Source organism: Lagopus muta, chromosome 3 (genome assembly GCF_023343835.1).
Source record: "Lagopus muta isolate bLagMut1 chromosome 3, bLagMut1 primary, whole genome shotgun sequence".
In the NCBI taxonomy this organism is placed as follows: domain Eukaryota; kingdom Metazoa; phylum Chordata; class Aves; order Galliformes; family Phasianidae; genus Lagopus; species Lagopus muta.
The window spans coordinates 26,863,511-26,888,369 of NC_064435.1; the positions used below are offsets into that span (position 1 = coordinate 26,863,511).

Genomic DNA, 24,859 nt, shown 5'->3' on the forward strand with positions numbered 1-24,859 from the left:
ATATCTCTGGCATAAAAGGCATCTTGCCAAAATCTGAGTTGCTTTCAGCCCTTGACCCTGGTTTTGCAGTACATGACAGATGCACGTAACCTTTACGAGTATGAACAATCTCTAATGGAAATTTGTCACAATACGCTCATCTCTACACTGACTGACCTCTGCAGGGGATCACAGGTTGTGTCATACTTCCTATGCAGCATGAGAACTAACACAAAACCTAATTTATAGGAAAATAACCAAGAGCCAACAGTATAAACCAGAACTCTAATGATCTAATGAATTACTGTAAGAAACTATTGTTTTATATTGGACTGATTTGAAAAACATATTTTAGTTCAATGATCTGAAATAAATTACACAGACGTTGGTGTGCCATTTCTGATTAAAAAGCAAACAGTCAGCTGAAATGCTTACCATTTTCTGTATTCCCCACCATGATCCATTCCATGAGATATGGATATTTCCACTCTGGCTTTTAAGTTACTGAAACTGCTTGTAAAAATTCTTTCCTTTTCCAGGGCTTTTGCATGTAGACTTGCCAATAAGCACATCACTGGGGACAGAGAAAAGGTCTGACACTGACTGCTACATTAAGGGTCTCATCACTAAATAAATTTAACTCATAAGTAATTAACAGCTTCCCTTGAAAATTCTCAGAAAATTATCTTTTAATCAAAGAGTAAGTGCAGTAATTCTGGCTATGATTTAGTAATTCGTTATTCATAATAAGTAGGGTGAATTGCTGCAAAACTGAGTGTAAACTGCACAGATTCAACCAGAAAAGTCTCATTTTCATGCTGATAATAAAGGCTGTATCACATTATGCCTACACACAGCAGGACAGAAGACTCCTCTGTGCACAGTAAAATGGCAATATACAGAACAGCTAGGGATTATTAATAGATTAATTGTATGTATAACAAACAGTGGAGTATAACAGACTGTGGAATGTTGTGGTATATGTAATGTGGTCTTTCAGCTAAGCCTGAGAACGTTGATCTACCCTTGTGCCCTCTTGTTTTCTGAAGAAGTGGGGAAGGCTGGATAGAGGACATGGGTTGTGGTGTATCTTCACACTCTGAGCTACTAGTGGTGTTTACATACTGCTCTGAAGCATGAGAAGTCTAAGCTAAAATTCAGTATTATTTTCTCCCCTCTACTGTGAAGGACTCATTTTATTTCAGTTTAGTTCAGTAACATTAGAAATGTACAGCTGTAATGTGTCTCTTCCTGCTTTATGTCTTTTAAGGCTCTCCTTGCCTCCATCAAGTCCTATTATAGCAGCTATGATCACGCTGCACTTCAAGAGTGCAGAAAAAGGTGCAAGAAATCACCAGGTGAACAGTGATGGAACAATCCGTTCTCACATTCCCTTTGTGCTGTCAGTTACTTTTAGGTTTATCCATTAAAAGAAAAAAAAAAAAATTATCTTTCTGTAAGGAAGAAAACCTCTTCTTGTTTACATACTCAAAGACAAATGAATAAATAAATAAATAAAATATATCACAGATAAACAAATGATATTATAATTGTTATTGAGGGAAACTGTCTCAGCTAAAGTTCTCTCAGATCCTCAGTTTTAGCAAAAATGGATACCATGAAAAACCTGAGACTTCAGGAATAAAATTTAAAGAAATGCAAAGGCTTTTTACTTTTTTGTATTCATATTTATCCTTTGAACTCAAACTGTCAAGCTAGCCATGGTTCAAAAAGTGTCACAACCTTCTCAAAACTGGTGTCAGTAATATTGTTTCAGCTGATGCAGATCTCAACAGAAGATGAGACACAGCTTCTTCCCACATGTCTCTGCTGGGCTGCGATAATTGCCCTTCAGCCAGATTTGGAGCCAAGTTACAGGACTGCTGTGGTGTAATCCTGCTAAGCAAAGTGTCTCTGTCTTTAAACCAGAGGTGAACTTGTAATTCAATGGAAAAAAGGAAGTCTACATGACTTTCAAGTTCATTTCACAGTTCATGGTGAGAAATCATTCTTATTTTTCAAGCTCCTATAGTGCTAAGCCAAGAAAATGGGCCTTCATTAATTTTCTTTTAATTGGGAGCCCAGCAGTATAAGGATGGTACAGGCTGAGGTATATTTTGAAATAGCCAGCTGCAGCTAGCACTGTGGCAATAATTGAGTCAAGGTGTGACTAAAGTATAGTCCATCTAATGGCAATATCAGGTGCCAAAGTCTGGTGTTCTTTCATCAGCACTAAGAGGATAATTTAACACGTACTATATCTGATTCTTTATTCAGTGGTTAAAACCAGATCGACAATTCAGGTCCTACCTTAGTTAACTAATAAAGAGCTCACCAATAACTCTGAGTTTTATTGCTGCAATTGTACTTTCTTGTAAGCTTAATCCAAGATCTTTTTTTTTCTCTTTTTTTCCCATTTTCTCTTACTTCTTATAAGAAAGTACTCAGTTATTTTAACAGACTTTTTGGAAATTCTTGCTGACATGAACATAATTATACAGCTGCAGGTTACATTTTGACTCCCTAAGTCAGCTTTTTTCATTTTGTTTCTAGGCCCTTTTTACTGGCATCTTCCCCCGCTTATCCTACAAAAGCACTAGAATTAAAGTTGGAGGGCCCACTCTGGAAATTTTATCACTTCAAATGTCAGGAGTATTTGAGACACCTTGTTGGATTGGTGGGTATGAGCAGGACCATCATGGAATCACAGAATAGTTTGGGTTGGAAGGGACCTTCAAGATCATCTAGTTCTAGGTTGCTCAAAACTCCATCCAACGTTGTCTTGAATGCCTCCGGGTTGGGGACATCCACAACCTTGCTGGGTAACCTGTTCAACAGTGTCTCACCACCCTGACTGCACAGAATTTCTTCCTAATATCTAGTCTAATCTACTCTCAGTTTAAAGCCATTTCCCCTTGTTCTGTTGCTACATGCCCTTGTAAAAAGTCCCTCCCCAGCTTTCCTGTAGGTCCACATAAGACTATGCAAGTCATATTCCTTTGTGGATAAATCAGTGGAGAACACATAGAATATGCAAGGAGACTAAAATAACATGAGATAGGACTAGGCTTCCAAATTACCTCCTTGGTGTCTCTCATAATGGAGGCCTGTGGACTTATGTATATGATATTGCCATTGACTCCCATGGTGCTTGTGACTCTCAGCCCTTCTCTAAGTCAAGCCTTGAGGGCTATAACCATGAAAAGACTTGTGTGATGTATAGATGCCTCAGTTGAGCCTTGCAGTCCTCAGTACCAGCCCTGAACTGTAGTCCTGTCCACGCTACTTTTGGCTAAGAAGCCAGGAAGTGTTGAGACTGGCAGTGAAGCTCAGGCATATTTCACTTCTTCTGTAGGGATATCTGTGATGAGTGCTAACCTAACCAATTTTCAAGTAGCTCTACCTTGTGCAGTTGCTCATTAGTGTGCATAAATAATTCAGATATGGGCTGGCAAGAACCAACTTCCTTCTCTGCCTCACTTGGGTCTCTACTTCCTGCCTTGTTTGGTTGCAGTTGTGCACAGTTTTCTCAGATGGGACTTTTCGATTATTTCCAGTTGAAACTGTTCCTTGACTGTGAATGAATATTCACGAGAAACAGGAAGAGAAAGAGAGCAAGCTGAGCATGACTTTAGCAGCTGCAGGAGTCAACAAGGAAATAAAGTTTCTGTTTCAATAAGTGATCATGATGAGAATGTGTTTTATTTTGAATATTTTCGAAAAATTCTCATGGTAATATATACAGTAGGTTGTATTCTGATTTGAGCATGCTCCTCATGCAACTTCAGTATCTTTTTTAACTTATGTTTTATGGATACCATTGTACTGTAAAACTGAATCACAACATTCTAGGATAGCTGAGGTGGTAAAAGACCTCTGGATCTTGGCCCAGATGTAATATGTGCCACTGAGGCACATCTAGACCAGTAGGTACAGAGAAACTTTTGACCCTCCTCTACAATATGGCTGGCTGAAACCACAGAGCTGGCACTACGTGTGCTAATCCTAGCACCAGGAGTGCAATGGGTCAGAGCGTGAGGTCGTGTCAATCATGCCTGCTTCTGTAAGGTGGTGTGGGTGGTGGTGTTTCACTCAGCAGGCAGCTCAGCACCACGTAGCTGCTCCCTCAGAAGGATGGAGAGAAACAGGTAAATCTTGTGAATTGAGATAAAGACAGTTAAAAAGCAAAGAAGAGGGAGAGGAGAATAATACTCATATATATACAAAGAAAGGGACGTGCAGGGCAGTTTCTCACCACCCACTGACTGATGCCCAGCCACTCCCAAGCAGCAGCCTCCCTGACCAGCTCCCTTTCAGTACTATCACTTAGGGTGTTGTCACATGGATATCCCTTTGGCCAGTTTGGGTCAGCTGTCCAGGTTTTGTCCACTCCCAGCCCCTTGGGCATCCTCAGCCTCCTCATTGGCAGGGCAGAGTGAGAAGTTATAAAATGTCTTATAAATGTATAAAATTGTCTCTTAAATTCAAAACACAGCATTATACCATCATATTACCTGAAGAAAACCAACTGTATTCCAACCAAACCCAAGAAAGGAAAGGTGAATATATGACTGCATGGTAATTGCACAATTATACTGCTTTAGGTCACAACTGGTAAAGGACCAGCATAGGCTGCAGTGTAAGCTTTGTTAGCTTAGATCTCTACACTCTCAAGGATCTTTCCAGTGCTCTCTATTATTACTCTGTGTAAATGTGCTTTGTTTTTACAGCCAGCCTTCCCATGGGGATTGCTGCTGCACCTGAATCAATCTTAAATTCAAATTAAAGGCTTCATCCAAGAGATTCATTAAAAACAAATACTGTGATGGCTATAGTTTGGTGATAAAGGATCAAAAAGTGATTTCTGAAATTATAAGGGCTATTAAAGTTAAAGATGAACAGAGTAGATTAATTTTTTGCATTGCAGGAATAACTAGGAGGAATTATATAATCTATCTTATGCTGGTGATCATATTATCATAATGCTTCCTTTTGGCCTTGAAGTGTACAAAGCCATGCACACAGAATGTTGACAAAAAATGAAATAATTTCATCATGACTCTAGGCTGAAACCTGTCTGGTATATTTCAGGCCTCAAGTGACTTAAAGCTCATTATTTATTAATATATATGTTAGTGTGACTAAAATACAAGACCAAACATACAAAAATTAATAGTTCAGCAAGCATTTATTTGAATTTAAAAGTATCTGTAAGGAATATGAAAGTAGAGATATTTTTCCAGAAAGGGAACATGTCACAGCAGCGTGATCCTTTCTTAGTTATGATGATTTATGGTAACTAAACCCTATTCTTCTCCACGGCAAATGTTGGCTTGTTTTTTTCTGCAGTGCTGGAAAAACAAGCCTCAAAAGGGTACATTCTTAATATTATGCATTTCTATATTTTCTACTGGATACCTTTATGACTTTCTGAACTTTCATCTGCATTACTATGGAAATGACTAAAATTTGATTGTGACTGGCAAATGAAATACACAATATCACCTTACCTTGGAAAGATAACATAATTTTGCTTTCACACACTATTTTGATTCAAAATCTGGTTAACACATTGTCAGATTGGAACAACCTTGACTGGAGCGTTTTGCTGGAAAGCAAAGTGTGATTTGTGTCTTAATCTCCATTACGAAGCTGATAATTCACAGCAGTAAAAATTCATACTCAGCATGATGTGGAACGTTTAGTTTTAGATCTCTGTCCATAAAGAAATTGAAAGATCTGATCTATTGTAGTATCAAAGTCCTTAAAACTGTTTTGCCAGGTTGGGATCCTGGAAATTCTCTGTGATTCTTTCCGTCACCTACAGAAAAATCTCGCAGGCCAGCTAGACAGCCTCTCCATGGCTGAGTCCTTGTCTATGGCCAGCAAAGGAATCATACTTCTTCTGTGACTTCTTGAGATCTGCATGCAAATATATTTTTAAAGAAGAGCTTATAGGCTCTGTAAGAGTTTTAGTCCTCCAAACAGCCTGTTGCCACCTAACTGAGACTAGTGAGGGTTCATGTGCCTCAAGTAGTTTTTCCTGGGCAGCGGGGATGGAAAAACATCTCTTTCTCCCACGGGTCTGTATGTCATATTTACCCAGTGATGGTGTGCACTCATGCCCACTCACTCATGCTCTTCTTTTCAAGATCACTGTACTGCATTCTCCTCTGAAAAAGTTCGTGGTTTGACAGATGAGAGAAACCACACAAAAATGGGGATAAAGGTGAGGGGGAAATAAAGCATGAACTTGTCCCCTATTTAAAGGCATCTTTGAAAAGTGATGTCTGAGGAAGCTGCTGGAAATGTGACATCTGCTTGGGTCCTTTGTTCACTTGAGTAAGCAGCAGATGTTCTCTCTTTGTGCTCTGCACTGCATGGAGTTTCACAGAGCTTCTCTTCTTGAAGTTTGTATCTGATAGAGCAGTCAGCAGTGCCATTTGTCTATATGGCTGCCCACATGCACTTCCATGAGCATTAATTTTTACTATTTTTCTTAGTGCCAATATTTTCTGCTGATATCTTGCTATGTTGCTGTGTGACTTGGATCCTCCAAAGACAGAAAGGAATAAACTGTTTAGAAGAAGCTACAGTAAGGCTGGTAGCACTCCTGAATTACTGTTTTTTCCATCTTGTTGGCCTACTTCTAAGAACACTCAGAGTGCTGTTGAGGTTTAACCTGGCAGGCAGCTCAGCACCCTACAGTCATTTGCTCACTCCCCCCCCACCCCCCCCACCCAGTGGGACAATGGAGAGAATTGGGATAAAAAAACACAACAAAGTACATCTAGTGGGCTGAGATAAAAACCGTTTACTAAGACAGAAAAGGAAGAGAAAGTGAGAATAATAATAGTAATGATGATAGAACATATATTTACAGAACAAATTATGCACAACATAATTGCTTATCACCTGCTGAATGCTGCTCTGCCAGTCCCTGAGCAGTGACTGGCTACAGCCAACTCCCCACAGTTTTCAAAATTGTTTTGCACAATATCATATGGTGTGAAATATTCCTTAGGTCAGCTGTTCTGGTTCTGTCCCATCCAGCTCTATGTGCCCCTTCAGTCTCTCACTGGCAGGACAGTATGAGAAGCTAAGAAGTTGAAGCATCCTTGGCCCTTTGTAGCACTGCTCAGCAACAACTAAAACACTGGTGTGTTATCAGCATTGTTCTTCTCCCAGAGCTAAAACACAGCAACATACCAGATACTATGAAGGCAAAACTGTTTCAGCTGAAACCAGGACGTATGTGCAATTCATTTATGAATAATCCTCATGTAAATGGAGAAGTATCAAAATTTGAGAGGTTGCTCATCCTCGAAATCATCCCATTTGATTTCATATATCTTCATGTAAAAACACACTTTTGTGTTCCTGAGATGTGACATGACACTTGCTCTCTGAGGCCTGTTCCACTAAATAATAGTGTTCAATGCATAGTTTTGTAAAATGGCAATTCATACACTGACCACAGGTAATGTAATATGTGGTCGCAAACCCAGTAAATCTCATGGAATGTATCAGTGAAAGGTGTACTCTATAGAACCAAGGAAAGAAATGTAAAGGCATTTATTTGCCTGTTACCACACATTGCCTGAAAGTTAGTGTTAAGTGGACACAGTGCAAAAGACAACAGCATGTTGTGTCTCTTGGTGAAAAAAAACCAGCCCCCCATTGCATTGCTTCAGATCCTAGTTAATATGTTTTACACACACTGACTTGTGTAACAGTTAGTTGGATCAGTTTTGACTGACTAGGAATACGAGTTTTGGCATGACTCAATCTCTGGTAAGAAATATCGATTGCATTTTGATTTGCTGCTTTTAACAGCATTGTTATTGAAGACAAGACAGTCAAACGTCATGAGCTTTGTCTAAGGGTAAATCAGAAAAAAATCAGATAAGCATACACACCTGGAACCTCTCCTGTTTTTATCAAATCTACCTTTAGATCTAAAAAAATTACCTTTCTAGTACACTTGCATTAGTTAGATGAGTTCATGAATTAAATTTTGTTTTTGTAGATACTGTCTGAATGTCTGAATTTTGGTAATTCCATCAGAGTTTTAGTTCAGCGTAGTAAAGAGTCAGAAAAAAAATTGGATTAAGCAAAGGTACTTTAAAAGCTTAAAAGCAAGTATTTTGAACCTAAATATCTGTCTCTGCCTACTGTGTAGATGGGATAGGAATAACCTTATAAAAAATTAAGCTAAATTCATTGCCTGTTTAAGTTAGTGCTACTTCATTTACCCGAGAGCTGTTTTACCTATTTTTCACAGTAAAAACTATGTAAGCTGTAATAAAACTTACATATGGAAAAAGGCTAATACAATGAAAAGTATCCAGTTGCCTCTGAAACAAGATCTTCCAGTCAGTGGAACTGATTAGAGAATGGGATGTTGTCTATATAATTTTTCCTAGAGGCAGTGTCCAGTTGTCATCACTTCAGATTATCACTTAAAGTAACCCTTCCTATCGCAGGATCACTGTACACTTTCTTGGAATTTGGCATTCAGTTTGTCAGAAATGTTGGTATTCCACCTAGAGTTTCCCTATCAATGATTTACATAGATTTACAGTTAATGTAACAACCCAAGTAAACAAATCTTAATTAAATCCCATGATGTGGTTAAACAGCAAAATTATGAAAGATACATTATTTTTCTACATACTTTGCTCTTTGAATCATTTGGGAATTTAGATGTTTAGCATTTCTTTAAAGAATAGTCATAATATTCACATCACAGGCAAAGATATGAAAAAAGTCACTGAACATGCTAGGCAAGCTATGAGTGAGATTTCTTCAAAGGCACATCCTCTTTCATTAGTTTCCTGTCATCTGCAGGTAAACCATTTACAATGCTCATTCAAGTTTCAGTTCCCTGTTCTATTCTATCGTACTATGTCATATAGCTTCTGCTCCTTCCTTACAGTGGTCCCTGGAAGACAGAGAAGAAAGTTGTGCTCCTGGAATCCTCCTTGATGCATAATACTGCAGAAGGAACAATACTAGCTCCTACAATACGGATATACTAGCAATGCTGCATATGAATTACCACACTTCTTTTCTTTAAATAGCATGCTAACAGTTGCTGTAACTCCTCATACGGTTAGCACCAATTACATGTTTTTTTCTCAAGAATCTGGTTACAGAAGGCACTGAAGGTACTCACTTAATGACTGATATTAGCAGTTATCCCAAGGATGAATTAAATGCTTATTTTCTACAACATTAGCTGTCTCAAAGAGAAAAAAAATCTAAGTACAAAGCGATGGAGGAGTATGTTTCTTTTCCTACATACATGGCTAGACATCATGGAAATATTCACACCACAGAGTTGTGATCACACAAAGCTTTTCCATTACTTTATGCTGTTAAATATAAATAGCCAAGATAGCCTTAGAAAGTTTTAACTATAAATATTAGAAATATTTTTGCTTATTTAGTTGGGTTGTTTGGGTTTATGAGATGATACGATAACTATTTTTTTCTGATAAACAACAATATAACTGTGGATTAATTCTGTTCACAGAAGTGTGGAACAACAAATTTTCTTTGAAAGGTTAATCAAATAAATACTATAGAAACCCCAAGATCAATAGAAAACATCAGTCCCTTTGGTCTCTAATGAGGTAGAAAAACAAATATTAAAAAAAAACAAAAAACAAAAAACACCATCACAAATCCTTTATACTTTCTATAGCACTTTGTGATCATTCTAAGCAGATTTCCTATAAGTTTTCCAGTACTGCTCATTGTATGTGCTGTAAATGCTGTAAACGGGGTAAGCAACGTGAGCAACGGTTAGAGCTAGAGCACTAACTTGACAAGCTGTGCAAATTTTACTTAGCACACAGAATGTTTGCTGCATCTTTAATCATCTCCTTAGCTAGACTTTCATTTCTGCAGGCTTAGATTATCACTTTGTCATGTCTGTCAGTCACTAACTGTTAAGATTTGGCATATTCTGGACAAAACATGCATTTTTTTCACCTGATTTAGGATGTTCCAGCTCTCCTTGGCTTCACCAGCATCCTTCTCCTTGTGTGAAAGCCTAGCCATAGAGATCTGATCTGTGTCTGTTGGATCTGAGTGGGTGACTTCTCCAAGTTCTTACTATGGAGAAATACTAAGGTTTATTTCAGGGAGTATACAGGACTGAAGTTATGCAGGTATATAACCAGGTTACTGTGTGAAAGAAGTGAGAAGAAAATGTTTTCAACACTTCTGTTCAAGCCATCCCATGGAACTCTTAAGGCAAAGAGATGGGATTCCATTACCTAAATAGGAAACACCTCTGCTCTTCTAGTAATTTTGCATCATTTTTACAGTTGTTTTCCAAAAAGATTAAAAAATAGGAAGTATTTTTCTTTGTCCCTAATGGCAGACTTTGAGGCTCAGAATGTTTCGGTGCCCATTAAGTGGTAGGTTGTTTGACTTCTTATTGATCTAACACTGCAGGATGCTCTCCCAGCAATCTTGGCTTATTGATGCCTAAGTTTCAGCAAGAGTTGCCTTCATGCTCAGTATCATTCAATACAGAACGTAAGAATACCAGTCAACTTTTTCAGCAATATTTATCACATAAAATCTTGAAAATTCATGAAGCTTGTGGAAAATTTGGCATAGTTATCACAAAAAGAATACATTTACAGAGGTGAAAATTAAGTACCATATGTAAGTGATATGTACTTAATGATAGCTTTGCTTTTCAACAGTTTGAGTATTATTTAAAAAACTTTCTCATAGACTTCCTGGATCAGTTTTCCTTCCCTTGTCTATATTGCAGTACCTTATGAGGGCAATGACAAACAATGAATAAAAAAAAGTTTGAATACTGAACAGAAAAAGATAATGATTCTTGACATGCATTTCATAAATTAATTTGTGCTGCTTTAATAGTATATGAAACTTAAAAGCTTCCAAGATGAATAAAATCCATTTCTCTTTTCCACACATTCTGTGAAATTTCACTACTGGACCTTCTCCACACCCCAACAAATTTCTGTTTTCAGGAAAATAGTCACATCTCAGACATCTTTCAACACAGGAATGCTCTTCAAGTTTCTCAAACCATTAAAAATATAGAAGTGTTTATCACATTTGTCTCTTTCCATTTACATAAGAACTTGTTGCTATGGATTTCTGCTCCCATTTGTTCTGCTTTGGAAAGCTGCGAGAATATTGTATGGAAACACACTATTCTCACAAAACTCTAAACAGTATTTTTCCATGAGAGAAATATATTTGTCCCGGAGAGTTTCTTAGTATCAGATGTTGGCAGAAAAAATTACAAAACTGAGTTAGTGCATAAATCAGAGAAAATATTTATTTACAGACATGTAAAAATTATGTTACAGCATTTTAAAGAAAACTGTAATGAAACATCAATCTGCTTGATATGGGAAAACCCCAAATGCTTTAATTTTGACTTGCAGTGGTGTTGATTAAAAACGTGACTGCTTACAGTGTTGTAGCTCTTATCTACATAGTTTTATTACAGTGACTTTTCAGAACTAAAAGTTGATCTACAGACAAAACTAACAGGGACATTGACAATATGTAATACAAGAGTTTACAAAAGTAAAAATATTTTTTATTGATTGATCCAAATTTTAAAGCCTTTTTTAGTAAATATTTTCCATCATGCAGCTGCACAGGCTTGAAACAAATACTCAAAATTCACAGAGGATGTAAGTCTTTGTTGAAAATGAATTAGTTTAATTCAGGACTACTCATTTTATGACTGTTTACTAGCCAAACTACTTGACAAGATCCTTTATGTTTCCTGTTCTTCCCCATTACAAGGGATGAACAACCTCAAAACAAAAACACAAAATGAAAAAACTCCATACAAGTAACAAAACCAATGAAAAATATGTATATGTTTTGATGGCAGACAACACTGAGTGTACTGCATACATAGGTATAGAACTGTCAAGCTCTGCTGAAGCTACCAGAATCCTCTGCAGTGATTTGAAGCAAACATGCCGTTAAGAAACCTTGCTAGTAATAGACTGCATGGCAAAGGAAGCTTCTGGCTTGCAAATGAAACAGTGTCTCATGACCTTATCAAAGGTGACTTTTTGTGTTCAAAATCTATTCAGGACTTAAACTGTGGCGTGAAGAAGGGTTGACATTAAGCCTATGAAATCATTTCTTTGAATATATGATCATAAGATACTGTTGGGAAGATGTTTTTGAAAATCGGAGTGCTTCTCGGTGACTATTTGGTCATTTAGAATGGAGGTGGTAAAGCAAAGATGTACCTAGCAGTTTCCCATATATAAAAGAGCTGATCTGTTTGGATGACAGTCTTTTAGAGTCAGTCAGCAGCTTCTTAAATGGGCAAATGTCCACTAAGATCTGGACTTGTTTTAACTGCCAGCCAAAGACAGAGATCCCCAAATGACAATTCTTGTTGCGTTTTGGCTATTAAAGATGTGCATAATCTATACTATATGGAGAAGTAGTGGAGAAAATGGGGAAATATTTCATCCTTTGATTTGTGCTAACATTTCTCTTAGATGGAAATAATATTATCTCCCTTTTCTGGAACAGTCCCCCTTGGCAGATTCTGAGGCTGTAATTGCTAATGGTCAGGTGTAGCTAATTATACTACTCTTTCATAATCCTGATTTTTAGTGGTGAGCCTATCATCTTACAAACAAATGTTTTTTATAGATATTGAAGGACTGATCTGTTAAAGAGCCTCTTCAATGCTTTCATTTTTATCTTTCTTTTAGCCTATACAGAATGATTATAAGAGCAAGGTAAAGGTTCATCTGTGTGGAGTTGGATACCAAATAGCACGGCAACAGATTAGCTTAGAGAAGAGAAGGCTCTGGGGAGATCTCATTGTGGCCTTCCAACACTTGAAGGGAGCTTATAAACAGCAGGGGCAATGACTGTTTATGAGGGTGGATTGTGAGGGGGAATGGTTTTAAACTGAGACAGGGGAAGTTTAGGTTAGATGTTAGGAGGAAGGTTTTCACACAGAGGGTGGTGACACACTGGAACAGGTTGCCCAAGGAGGTTGTGGTTGCCCCATCCCTGGAGGCATTCAAGGCCAGGCTGGATGTGGCTCTGGGCAGCCTGGTCTATGGTTGGTGACCCTGCACATAGCAGAGGGTTGAAACTAGATGATCATTGTGGCCCTTTTTAGCCCAGGCCATTCTATGATTCTATGATAGCAGTTAGGGTTGTTTTGCACAATGCTATGAAACTGGGTCAGAGCTCCATCTGACTGGTTAAAATATTTACATTCACACTATTGGAAGGCTATTGCTTTAAATTTTTTTTGCCCTTACAATCACTTCAAAGATATGTCTCTCAGAGTATATCTCACATGTGGATGTAAATCAACATTTCTTCCTTGTTTCGTGTCATCTGCAGCACTAAGGAGGCCTAGCTTTCAGATGGTTAATGAGTTGATACTCTCCTTAGATAAGAACTTGTACCCATATCAGATGTGCTTTGATACTCTTAGTATCTTAGTAACAAAAGAGAAATAATGCATCCATTCTATTTGAAAGGAAATATGATTTATTAAGAAATTCGATGCTGACATTACCCCTAGGACACCTGTAATAATTATTCCAACTTCAGGCTTTTAGGAAGGCTTTTGGGGTCGGGGAGTGGATAGACTGCTGCCAGGAAGTGAAACAAAGAAGTAATCAGTAAGCCAACTCAGGCTCTCAAATATTGGCAGCATAGGTAATTTACCTGACTGGGGAGGAGACTGACTGTCATGTAAACTTTCCATATGGCAGCAAGAAACTGCCTTTAGAGATGTGCAGATACTGCTGCAACAACTGCATAGTGCGTGGCATCACAGAGCGCTTATCTGAAGAAAGGGATGAACAAAAGGATCCAATTTACAGTTTATCAAAGATTGCTTTCATATTTTGACATATTTACTTTTTAGCAACAAAGCCTGTTAGTAAACATGGTTATTTTAGATGACAAATACAATAAATAAAAAATGGAAAATAGCATACATTGTTTTTAAGTGTGTCACTAATCATAATGATCTTGTTTGAATTAAGCTGTAAACAAGGAAGTGCAATAACACCTGACTCTAAATAGGGTAAAACATGCTAATCATAAAAATAGCCTTTAGAAATATACATTTGTATACAGTGTTTCCCACACCTGTTAAATATGTCCTTCATAATATTATGATACAGTACATTGGCTTTTAAGACATCAAAATTAAAAAAATAATACCAATAATTAGCCAGAGAAAAACACATTTACAATCTAAACCATAAAAATCTGACAATTGTACAGCTTAGAACATATAAGAAATGGAATTTCTAATATTTGAACATTAATGTTCATTTTAGTAAGTAAATTTAATTTTCATACAAATTGAATCAAAGGTGTTACAAGCCAGTAAGAAACTGCAGTTCGCAATTTTCTGTGGGGAAGTCAGAGTTTCTCTTCTCAGCCTTCAGGGGGTTCACACGTGGCATCTCATCACTTGATCTGTAGAAACTGAGAAGTGAGAAATGTTTTCATTAGCATGAAGGCACAGAATTTCTTCCAGCAGAGCCTCAGAAGGAAACCAGGTAACCAGGGAAAAGAGGGAAGAGGACTGTTATGTGATTTTTTATTCACAATCAATCCAGTATCAGTATCTATTAGAAAACCAAGACTGTGCAGCAGTCCTAAGTCAGAGTTCATGGCCAAAATAACCACAGTGAATCAAGCGAGATGGCAGAATCATAGAATCATAGAACCCTTAGAGTTGGAACAGATCTTTAAAGGTCATTCAATTCAACTCCCCTGCAATGAACAGGGACACCACAGCTAGAGCAGGTTGCTGAGAGCCCCGTCCAGGCTGACCTTGAATGTCTCCAGGGATGAGGCATCCACCACTTCTCCGGGCAACCTGTTCCACTTCCTCACACCCCACACTGTAAAAGACTTTTTCCATATATCCAACCTAAATCTACCCTCTTTAAGCTTGAAACCACTTTTCCTTGTCCTGTCACCACGCTTCTCTTCAGTAATGCTCTGTGAATAACCACTGGATACTTTCTCTTTTAGCAGAAAATAATAATAAAGGATGCATCTCAGCTGCTTTGCAGTGAAATGCTTTATTTGCATAATAACATTCAGCCTAAATAAATTGCTTGCAAGATTCTTTGCTTTGGTTTCCTCACACTGCCTTTATACCTCATTCCACACCATTTAAATTGTGTGCTTTCAGCAATGCTTATTGTTACTAGGTTGATGAATCTTTTCTCAGTGACTTTCCATTAATGTAGCCTATTTTATTATTATTACAGCATACATGTTCTAGGCTTTAATTTCATGTCCCTTTGTTTCTTTTGTTTTGCCAGGCAGATTGGGAAGCAGCAAAAAATCCAATGTCAGTGAGGCTTTGGAGGGCTTTTCTTCCAGTCGGGGCCTGAAGTAGATCACATCTAAAAAACATGTGTCCTGCTATGAGGACTGCTAATGCCACCAGCTTCAGCAAGGCATTCAGTGGTGCCACAGAGGTACGCTCCAGAAAAACTGCCTACACGAAAAATTGACAACACTTTCCCAGCCATTTCGGTTTGGAAAATTCACAGTAGAAAATGTTAACAGAAATAGACAGCTTCTTTTCTTTCTTTTTTTCTTTTAAGTGAAATTAACATTAGGGCTGGTCTCTTCCCCTTTGTAAGAGTCAACCAGATTTCCCACTTATTGCAAAGGTTGTGCCAGACTTCTGTTTGCATCCTCCACATATAGCCAGGGTGAAAGCCCACATGAGAGATCCCAGAACTTTCTTCATTCAGTCAAAGCACTCCAAAACTGTTATTCTCTTCTTGCACAGAGGAAAATCTTGATCTCTCTCTAATTTTAGCTGCTGATATCTGTTCAGACTGACTACATCAAAAAAGAATTTTAAATCCCAAGTCTCTGAGAAGACTAATGGCTGTTAAGTAGCTATTCATCTCACAAGAAGTAAAAAAAAGCCTGCAGTTCCACTGCACATCCTACCAGCTCCAGAGAGATTTCCTCTTTTCTCACCATTTTGTCACCTATACTTTGCTCTGCCATTATGCTATTATGAAAAGCAATAATTATGTAAGTAAGAACACAGACAGATTTTCAAATTATTTATTGGAGCTTCTTCCCTGCCTTTCAAGCATTTACCTGTCACCAGCACTAAAAAGCTTCATTAGGTTGCTATTATGAAGTGTTATCGCTAACCATGTGGATCCAACTCATCAATGCTGCTTTGCTGTCATTTAGAAACAATGACAAAAATTTACCAACCCCACAAACCAAAAATCCTATATTCTTTTCTCAGCATACAGGCTAGTTACTTGCCTCTTGAAGCAGATAACCTTAAAGGCTGAGAAGAAACTTTAAAATCTGAAACAGTCAAGTTTTATTTTCCATAAAATGAGAGCAACCCAGGGCTATGATTAATCTGATGTACTATAATACTAATTTCATTCTACTTCTTTCCTCTGAATGGTGTGCAATTTATCAGCTGGCTTTATGGTACTGCTGATGATATTAAAAGAATCTCATGATGACTAATATTTTTTTAAGCTTTTCATTTCCTTCTTGTTATATATATAAAAAACATCCTGACACAACAAGGATGAACTGAATTACATTTAAGCCAGCAATATGGCTTTCATTTGATGCAGTTCTAGCAGAAAACCGCTTATAAATGCGTGATTTGAACATAGTGCATTTTATGAACTGAATAACCGAACAGAACAGGCAGTCCTGGCAGCCGTACATGGTATCAAAGAAACAGTATATACTGTCCTAATTGCCATCATAATCTCTGAAAGAAGCTGGAGGTGGGTTATGGAATATTTATTGGTTCATTTTCCACCTGAAATTATTTCTGCTGTTTTTCTCCCCGTATGGCTGGCTTTTTGAGCATGAGCTATTGAAAGCACTCTTCTTAGGCACAACATCGTATTTCAGACTTCCAGAAATGCTACTGCTACTGTTATTACAGTTCCAGTTTGATCCTTCCAACATTTTCACCAGACTCCAACTACTCTATATTCAATTAATTTTAACTTTGCACTGCCATCATGTATATACCCCAGAAAGCCAACATTAAATATTAAATACCTGACTAAATATAAATGCTGTTCTACTTAATGGGCTCCAAATATCATCACTAAAAATAACAGAATAAAAATTCAGATAAAATCAGGTAAAATACAACAGAAATCTAGAGGAGATTTCATCTTGTCTTTTAAAGGTCTAATGGTTTCATCACAGATAATTTTTGCCCGGATTATTCCCCTTTGTACATTTGTAGGTCTTTAGGAATGCCCTACTAGTTATCGATTCTCTTGGGGAAAGAGCCTGGCCATCAGATCACCTGCTAGGTGCAAATTCCCTCTATGTTGTGTGCTTCATTGTCACAAAGTACAACACAATAGGAATAGTTTTCACTCTGCCTTTCTGTAAAAAGCATTTAACTAGGAGGTAAACTCAATTTCTGATAAAGACACCTTTTTCTTTTTTTTTTCTTTTTTCAAACTGGATGGGCCACTCTGTCTCCCCACCTTTCCCATGCAGTTGGAAGCAATAATGCTGACTACTACTTTGCAGCCAGGCAGATGCTGCTGACTTTCCTGAGCTCAGTCAGGTGGTTTCTAGTTCTCTGGTGTGACTTTTGAACTCCGCAGGCTGGGCTCAGACAGAGGTCAGCCTTTTTCTTGCTCCAGTATATTTTTTCTTCCTTACAGTTCTGAAAAAAATAAAGGTAAACAATGGGGAATGTTCCTTGTTCCCCATAAATCTTTATTTTCCTTCTAGTTGTGTTGGTAAAGTGTGATGGACTTTACCATGATCATCTTCCAGACCTAAACGCATACATATAAATCTTACTATCTGAGTGTAAAAATTCTGTATACGTCCTTGGGAGAGAGTTTAAAGTATGAACCTTGACTATATGACACAGAAGTTGCACAAGATTAATGTTTTCTCTTGAAGAACATTAAGAAGAAGTTTAGAGGAATATCCCGCAGAACATTAAGTTACAGAATTTACAGTAAGATTTACCCTGCAACAATTATATATAATAACAGCATCCAACAAACTATATGCAAGACGTTGATCTCCAAAAATGTATCTGTACATGATAACAATAGCCTTAGAAATTCCTAGAAAATGCAGATAAATGGTGGATGGTTGGACGACTGTGCAAATACACACACAAACTTGAAATCCAAATCCTCAAATATCCTTCCCCTTGTTCTCCTGGCTTTTTCCTTGTTAGACAAACCCATTTCCAAAACTGCATTGCTGAGTTGGTAGCTACAAGGTAGACAACTGTAGCTAATTCTGACTCTGGTTTCAAAGCTGCGTTTCTACATCTGCAGGTGACTCGAAGGCCAACATCTTCCCAGGTTGTTGTTGGTGTTTGACAAAGATTTGACTGTGGGTTACCTGACTGCCATACTGACTGCTTTATGCAAAGCAGCTGCAAACCCCCCACTGAAGTGCACATACTGCACCTTCCTGTTACTCACATCACTGGCCTTCCTCCTAGCGTTACCTCAGACTGCAATCGTGGCACAATTGCTTTGGTTGTATGTGCTGCTCTCATCTATACTGCTATGTCTACAGCTAAGAACAGTGGATACAGGACCGCAGATGCGACTCTTATTTTCTCTAGGATGGTGTCTTGCTTGCATTTCATCCCTAATAATATTTTTTCTGATTATGAAGTGTAAATCTGGACGCTCAAAGAGGAGAAAAACTGAATGTGTTTGCAGAACAGATTTTTTTTCTTTAAACTTGAATCATGGATAATAATCATGGATTATTCCAGACTTTTTCCTAAAATGAGAAAAATCAGGATGCACTGATTACTGCTGGTTACAAAGCAGTAGAGCAAATTTCTATTCTATTTGTTTGCTTGGTCTAACTCCAGATAATATGCTCCCTTTCTATTAAGCAGACAGCTTGTATTGACTGCAAAAAACAGTAATCTATGTTTGTAGGGTATCCCTGGGGCATGTCCACCTATTGGCTTTTATGTATCTTTCATCATCACGAATGGAAACCACAAGCAACAGACAGGACTTAGCAAAGAAACTTAATTTTGTGTTACCTTTTGCTTTGACACCTCTGCTCATTTGTTCATTTGAAAGAACTCCTGTCCCCTAATTTAAAGCATAAAATCTCTACTTAAGTAATAGGTATATAGGTGTTTTTGTATAACTCCTCTGCATGAAGAGTAAAAGCTCAGTGTAGTGTATGTTAGCAGGGGGTTTGAACGTGCTACTGTCATTTGTAACAGTTCTGTGTAAAACCTGACAAAGTTATGACCCTAAACCAATTTTTTTTTTTTTTTTTTTCACAATGAGCTAATGATAGAATACTCACTGCATATAACAAATGGACAGAATTACAGTTTCATAAATATTAATAAAGAATATTTGAAGGAAACAATTGCACCTTCTTTAAACCTTCCTTCAGATGATGAAACCTAATCATTTTCTTTTGTACTTTGTCAGTTGTACTTTAATTGCTGAAAACACTACAGAATCATTTTTCTGCTCAATGAACAGTTTAATTGCTTTGAAGTGTCAGTACTTTTGTGAGTACATCTGAGAATGACTGCTTTACTAAGCAGTGAAAACATATTTCTATCCTTTCTATTAAAATGCTGTTTCACTTGCTAGCTTTATAAAAATCAGCAGGAAGAATGGGAAGCTTTACTGAATACTCATTTTTCCTCTTGACCAATATAGTTTTCTTCCCAGATATCTATGTGGGCAGATATGCGATGAATATTCTTGGGTTTAGTGGTGAAGACAGGATCTACTATTGTGAGAATGCCAATGAGGACATGCTGCAGTTTTGATAATGGCCAGATGTGAAGGCTGAAGGAAGAGAGCTGCCCAGAGCTTTGTTGAGCAAGGCTCTGAGGGCAGAGAGAAGTGGATCTGTCCATCCTACTTCATTCTCTGGGTTTGGCTCTCGCTCCTCTTTTGCTGGTAACCAAATGCAGTAAGTTCTCAATCAAGTTGTCCAGAGTTTCCTCAGCTTGCACCAGTGTCCCTTAAGAGCAAATCAACCTCTGTGGGCCCAGTGACAAGTATAGCAAAGGGGAAAATGTTCCACTTTTCTTTATGCAAGTGGATAATTACAGCAAATTCCCAAAGGCATGACTCAGAACCACTAATTGTTTTCTGCTTCTTGAGATTTGGCTTGTTCTGTGTGAAACAAGTATAAGTAAGTCCTAGTCTTGATTATACTGAATGCTTCAAAAGGATGGCTTAAGGATGCAGAGTGCTGTCAAAAAGTAGTAGAATTAATTCTTACTGATTTAACTTCTGCTTGATGCGAGAAGCAGAAACTTCCCAATTTGAGCTGGTGATCCAATTAGCACCAATTCCAAAGGCAGGTTTGAATACAAAGTTTAGCATACAAAGGAACTGCTACAATTTGTACCCTGAGGACACTCACTATATCTACACTTTATGTAGTATTTCTTTTTAATATATGCATGTAGGAACTCATGAAGTACTAAAATTTCCTCAAGTTAATCACACAGAAAGTAATTGCTAAAGTTTCCCCGTATTGCCAATTTAGATTTTAGACAGGTGTCAAAAAACAAAGTGCACCCATGCAGGAAGAAGAAATTGTGCTCAGTCATGGTAATGAGTTCAAGAATGCTCTCTAATCAACAGCAGATTTTTGATTTATTTGAGGCAGACATTTTAGTTAGCATAAAGAGGACAGAGGTAAAAGCAAATTGTAATAGACAAGGAATGGAGAGTAGATCTCACTGTTAGAAGAAGCTGAAAGTGGTTATTATGAAATGACAGAGGTACCATAAAACCTCAGAGAAAAAAAATCTGTATTGGGAATGTGATCCAGACGGAAAGGACGATGAATGCTGGTCATATTCTAAGCAGCATTTTCTTGGTATTTTCATAGACTCAGATACCCAAGTCAGAAGTGACACACAAGGATCAACTTCTGTCTCCACACAGGACTACTCAAAATTTAAACCCATTTTTTGCCCACGTAACACTTATTTGAATGGGAAGTGCGCAACATTTTTGTTTTATGAGGATTTCAATATGTCTTTAAAATTAAAAATTGCAAAAGAAAATATTGGATTTAGGGTTACATTATTGTCTGCAAATGGTTTGTCATTGACTACCACCTGAGAGAGGATCAGCATGACACTGCAAATAGGAACAGAATTTAGACTTTTGATTCTCTGTTTATTGGGTTGGAACACAACTTACGCTTTCTAAAAGAGATTATAAAGCTGTATTGTACTTTTAGTAATGAATTGCAACAACAAATTGGAAATTTCAGATACACATATCAGCATAACAGGCTGGCTAAGATGGCATTTGATTAACTTCCAAATTTTCATTTTGGCAGATAGAGCTTGTTCCATTCCTCAATGATTGCTTTTTTGTTGAGATTGCAATTACAGTTCTACCACCTTCTAAATAAATTCCCTTTTCTGAGGTCTATAATGCCTACATACAGATAAATTCAATCTGCTTTTCATGTTTTTAATATTAATCATGCAGAAAATCTTCTTAGTAGCACATTTATATTTTTTCAGAAAATTCAGACCTTTTGGAATGATCGGGTCAGTAACTGGAGCTCTGAAGTTTATACTGAAAAAAAAAACCCAACAACAACCAGATTTAAAATTACTCTTTTTTTTTTTTTTTTTTTTTTGTATGGAAAAATAGAAACCTTTTGGCTTTTCAGTGTTTACCTCTGTTTACTTGCATGAAGGCCCACTTTGGCTTGCAGATGAGATTCGACAGAAAAATGTTTTCTCTGAGGGTTTTTTATTCAGTATTCCTGAGACTCAAGCATACTGATAAAGCCAGTGAAATGAGTGTTTTTTAGGGGAACTAAAGCTATTTACTTTCAAAGACTGACACACCAGGAAAAAATGTGTGATGCATGGCAATTGCTCAATTTCAGTTAAATCTAAGAATTTGAGGATTACTCTAATAGACTCAAATCCATAGCCAAACACAGACCCAATGGCTGGCTTGAGTTCTTGTGAAAGATATCAGTCATAGTGTGAGTATGGAAAACGAAAACACCAGTGTATCCTTCCCCCTCACTCAGCAGTTTCCTGCTTTGGTATTCTCCTCCCACAGATCTAGGAAATGTTGGTCACGAACGAGTGGTCTAACATCAACCCTAACATCTAACATCTCTCTAACTTCTAACATCTCTCACAAGTCATTTCAAGTTTGTTGGAATCAACTAAAAAGCTGGGAAGTGAAACGAGAGACTTTGCCAGCATTATATTGGTAAAAAACATTTGGGGCAGAAATTGACTTCAGTCTTCATACTTAAAGTTTTTTACTTCGATTAAAAACAGTGTTTGTGTGCCAGCCCGAATTTCAGCCCGCAGCTTTTTTCACCAGTATCACCCAGCCCCTGAAAAAGGATCTGAGTTTGCATCTGGGAGGTAAATGTTTGTTACTCCCTGTTTCCATACTGTACTCAAAGATTGACTCTTCTGCATTGAATTTTAAGTTAATGTTTGTGGTATATTCTGATTTACTTGAATAAAATTAACACAATCAGTCTGCTAGTACTGAAATTAAAGTCAGTTAACTTATATCAGAGAGGAATTCAGCTCATTTGGGCAAGCATTTTGATTGTATGTCTGAGAATTTCTGGCCTGATCTGACAGCATTATTTGTCTCTCAATAAATTCACAAAAATATTTACTTATTTATCTTTTACTGGAAAAAGGCAGAGGTACAGAAGTTGTTGACAGGTGAAGCTGGGCAATTAAAATTAAATATTTTGATGTCTCAAGAACATCAAGTACTATGACTTTCATTTTTACCTAAAAGCTTGAGATAAGCAGATAGCACTGCCTAATAAACAAATACAAAAAGAACCCAAAGTGAAATGAACACAAAATATTAATAATGGATAGATCTACTGACAGTCAATGAACTGTGCCAATGAGCAGCAGTGTCTACTTCCCATAAAACAGCAAAGCACACAAACTACTCTTCCAAAACGCCAGTCCACATGAAGCCAGTACATAAGCTTTGCACAAATCACTGTGACAGTTTCTAAAAAACATTAAACATGTTAAATGGTGCAACAGTAAAAAATCATTTGTCATATCAGATTTATTGCCAGGATGTAACCTGTGCCTGTGTTTCCAAATAGACATGTCTCCCAACTTCTTCCATTTGCCTAGGATATTCTAGACACTACATTACCGTGACCAGTTCTTACAATATTTCTTGTGGGATAAAGCAAACAAAAATATTCAATTTAATGCTTATATTGTTATCTATTGACATCATCAATACATTACCTACTGTCTCAAAAATTGTTTCACTTAAATGAAACTGTTGAACATAGGCTCTTACATGCTCTTGTATGACGGAGAAGGCATAGAAGAAGCCCATACACAAGATTTCCTGCCCTTTGCTGTATGTGCCTGGACGTTGCTGGCATTTTATTAATGATTGTCCTGCTGGGCCTGAAGGAACCTGTGTGGAATTGCCTTGCATAGAGACAGATCTCAGAAAGAGAGACTTCACTAATAATTCTTAGCAGAAAATGCAGGAAGTTAAATGGTTGAAACTTCAGAAAGGTCAGGCTCTTCAGCCTAGAGAAGACTCCGGGAGACCTTATGTGGCCTCCCAGTATCTGAAGGGGGCCTACAGGAAAGCTGGGGAGGGACTTCTTATAAGGGCAGGTAACGATAGGATGAGGGGAAATGGCTTTAAACTGAAAGAGAGTAGATTTAGACTACATATTAGGAAAAAATTATTTACTGTTAGCATAATGAACCTATGCCCACAGAAATTGTGGGTGACCCTAGAAGCACTCAAGTCCAGGCTGGATGGGGCTTTGAGCAATCTTGTCTACTGGGAGATGTCTCTGTCTATAGCAGGGGGTTGGAACTAGATGATCTTAAAGGTCCCTTCCAACCCAAACCATTCCATGATTCCACTATTATGCGATTCTATGAAGTCTGATGCCACAGTGCAATAAAAAAGTAAGGCAAACTCATAGAGGAAGCAAAAATAAGCTTAACAATAAAAACAGTAATTTTCTTGTCTGGAAAGCACATAGTTTTGATCCACTTGAATCATATATTTGACAAATATTCCTTTCCTACTCTTTGACTGTATGGCTAAAAGAGCACTTTGGTCTGACCTTAGAAAGAGGGGCCGGTTTACACGTTTGGTCTGTTGAGCCACACTGGTGAAGCTGAGAATGGGACCCAATCTTCCTGATTGCCTGTACAACTGAAACAGTTTTGTTTTCAAGCTATTTTGTGTTAATACATAAGATTCTAATGTTTGTAGTTAATTTATTTACATTCTAAATATTTTAAAAGCTTTATGAGGGACCAAATAATATGGAGTAGATTTAGAGGAATGGATGTGAAAGATTTTATTTTGCTTATTTATATTATAAATATGCTACTACAGGCTGTAAATATCACACTGCATGTGTGATAATAGTACCTGCATTCTCTGCAGCTTCCTATGTACTATCTAGGGGATATGATGTGAATAATAATTTTAAAAAAATATCATGTAGTCATTCAATCATAGTTAAAACCCTGAACACCACTTAGGAACTCTTCCCCTAAGAAATCGACTGTCAGGAAAAATGGAAAGGAGAAGCTGGTAGCAAGGCCTTTCCAATGACTCACTCACACAATGGTACATGAACAACAAACAAATCTACTATGATATTGCATATATTAAATATAACAAAAGGGCATGTCAGGAATTTTCTTACAATTTTTGATTTCATGACATACTTTTATTACTTTCTCCATATTTTCAGTCACAGGTTATTAGATTTACTGCAGCTTTGGAAGGTACAACACATTAGTATCTGT

The 24,859-nt window shown here is 37.4% G+C and overlaps 1 protein-coding gene across 12 annotated transcripts in view; it reads right to left on the minus strand.

Annotated features, from left to right (window-relative positions):
- Positions 1-11,292: 11,292 nt before the first annotated feature.
- RALYL (RALY RNA binding protein like) overlaps positions 11,293-24,859 on the minus strand; it is a 370,127-nt gene continuing 356,560 nt past the window's right edge. For all 12 annotated transcript variants that reach the window (XM_048938715.1, XM_048938716.1, XM_048938705.1 and 9 more), the window contains one exon: positions 11,293-14,484. In XM_048938715.1, coding sequence (XP_048794672.1) covers positions 14,467-14,484 — 18 coding nt within the window. In that variant the 3' untranslated portion in view covers positions 11,293-14,466. The remainder of the gene's footprint in view (positions 14,485-24,859) is intronic.